We start from the raw sequence: 2,647 nt of genomic DNA on the forward strand, positions 1-2,647 counted from the left end.
TAAGGAAGGAAGAAGTCAATCAGTCCATTTTTCATTAAAACCTGATCCTGCATGACGTCCTTCACACACGCAATTTTAGTCACCGCTTACAACACACCTGGAAGAAACAACATGCCATGTATCCCCGGCGAGAGGGCTTGTTTTACTTGCACACTGTCTGACACTTAGGAAGAACTTTCATCATCTGTCTAATTCCGTGATAGCTTCTTCACAGAGATTCAGCCTGATCTTCAGTAAAAAGTTCTCGCAGTAGGGCACTGAGTGATTAGAAGAGGCGGAAGACTGCTGCAGCGCCTGCATTTGCTGTCCCCTGGATCACAGTTGACGTTCCCACATTGACACCTATGGGAAATAAAGAACGCACTGGACTAAGAGTTCACGAGGAAGGGGCGATTGTTCTGTTCCTGCCTGACAGGCCTACCCAGACGTCCGAAACCTCGGGTCTCCCGTCAGCTGACGGTGCACTAGCGGTGGCGTGGCTCACAGGAAAACAGACCTCATGAGAGCTGGAGGGGGCAAATTAACCGAGCTATTGATTTATCGTATCAGTTGTCTTCCAGAAGGCAGATTTATGTTTCTTTCCATGCACTGAGATTTCGGCAGTGTGTAAGAAAGTTAATTGACAATAAAAGAGAGGTTTCGGCTTCCATACAGATTTACTGCCGCAGAAACCCTGGAGAGAAAGTCTCCTCTGGCCTGTAGGGCCTCTGAGTCGTCGTAAGTGACTGACGGGAGTGCGTTTGGTGCAATACAGCGCTTTACCTCAGCCAAAAGGCCAAGGTGCGGTTGTACAATAAGCAGAAATTCAAATGTTCTGAAAGCCAAAATGAGTTTGTCAGAATTCAACTCCTTCATTAAAATCACAGCACTCCAGTCTTGTGGCAGGACAGCATGCCGTTGCCTGTGCAAAGAAACACTTGTAAGGACTTAGAGATTTTCTAAGGTTCAAGGACCTGAAAGTCAACCTCACCTCTGAAACTTTTAACATGAGTTATCCATTAATTTCTATGTATTAAAATGTGTTCTGAAATGTTTACTGCATAATTTGAAGAAATTTTAGATCTTCAAAATATTTATGAAAAAAACTTGGTCTGAAGTCTTACGTTCTTGACACTCTAAATTGCCCTCACACCTTCCATATACATGACATTTCAGTATGCTTTTATATTTTTCGCTCTTCAAGCTCTGCTCTGGCTTTGCTGTGTCCACCTTGCCGTCTCTGTCTATATTGCACAGCTTCCTAAACTAAAAAGAAAGACATCAGCCAGCTGTGCCAGTCAAACTCCTCATGGTCCTCAAGGACAGAGAACTGCCTCTGTGGGTTTCCAAACCTTTAAATCTTTTAAAGACTGCATATGGCTGGTGGGTTTGAACCACTGACCTTAGGATTGGCAGCCCAGTGTGTAATCAACTAGTGCACTGTGGGTGCACTTCCCTTGGAAGTCCCTTAATAACTTACTGTTTTTCAAATATTTTTTTTGTCTAATCTACAATTTGTGGGTCAGAATTCTTCTCATATCTAAAACTAGGATGGTAAATTAGTATAATTTAATAGCTGAAAATATAGTGGAACAGCATATGTAAGAAACTAAACCAGATGCTGTCTGTCCAATACAATTTTCTGTCGGTGCCCCAAATAACCCAAGGAACGGGCCTAAAATCCGAGACACCAAGAAAAAAATGTTTTTGCTGTTGGGATGTGTAATACTCTCAGAAAAATATCATAGACTTTACCTTAATTTTAAAGTTAATTCTTTTTTTAACTTTAATCCACATGAGGACCTATGTCTGTAACATGTAAACACACATTTATGATTCCCCAGCAATAGCTATGTAACTAAATTTGAACATGGATCTATGACCATGAGCAAAGTAGCCAGTCCTAACTTTTTTTTCTTAGACCACAACATCTTTAATTTATTTATTTATTTGTTTGTTTATTTTAAATACTTTCATTGGGGGCTCTTACATCTCATCAAAATCCATACATTCATCCAGTGTGTCAAGCACATATGCCGCCATCATCATTTTCAAAGCATTCTCTTCCCACTCGAGCCCCTGATATCAGCTCCCCATTTCTTCCCCTCCCTTCCCTGCCTGCTCTCCCTCACAAACCCTTGTTAAGTTATAAATTATTACTTTCATATCTTACATCATCCTCCATTGCCTCTCCCCCACTTTTCCGTTATTCATCCCCCTGGGAGGGGGTTCTAGATTGATCCTTGTGATTGATTCTCTCCTTTCTCCCCCAACCCTCCCCTAATCCTCCTGGTATCTCTACTCTCCTTGTTGGCCCTGAGGGGTTTATCTATCATGGATTCCCTTTGTTGTAGGCTCTCGTCTGTAGCAGGGTGCATGTTCTAGTCTAATCCGATTTGTAAAATAGGACTGAGGTCATGATAGTGGGGGGAAGGAAGCACCAAAGAACTAAAGGAAAGTTGTGTGTTCCATCATTGCTATACTGCACCCTGACTGGCTCATCTCTTCCTTGTGACCTCTCTGTGTGGGGATGTCCAATTGTCTACAGATGGGCATTGGGTCTCCACTCCGTGCCCCCCCCCCCATTCACCTTGGGTATGGTTTTGTTCTGGGTCTTAGGTCCCATTGCTCTTAAATGGCATGCTTACAAGATTGTAACTATAGGAAG

The 2,647-nt window shown here is 42.7% G+C and overlaps 1 protein-coding gene across 1 annotated transcript in view; it reads left to right on the plus strand.

The window, feature by feature from the left end:
- Window positions 1-2,647, plus strand: part of LOC101645624 (sodium channel protein type 9 subunit alpha) — a 101,962-nt gene that overhangs the window by 90,238 nt on the left and 9,077 nt on the right. Inside the window, exon 23 of the mRNA XM_030887794.2 lies at window positions 1,184-1,317. Within this exon, the coding sequence (XP_030743654.1) occupies window positions 1,184-1,317 (134 nt within the window). The remainder of the gene's footprint in view (window positions 1-1,183; window positions 1,318-2,647) is intronic.

Source organism: Echinops telfairi, unplaced genomic scaffold (assembly GCF_000313985.2).
Source record: "Echinops telfairi isolate 266 unplaced genomic scaffold, ASM31398v2 ScPeMD7_4;HRSCAF=17, whole genome shotgun sequence".
Taxonomy (NCBI): domain Eukaryota; kingdom Metazoa; phylum Chordata; class Mammalia; order Afrosoricida; family Tenrecidae; genus Echinops; species Echinops telfairi.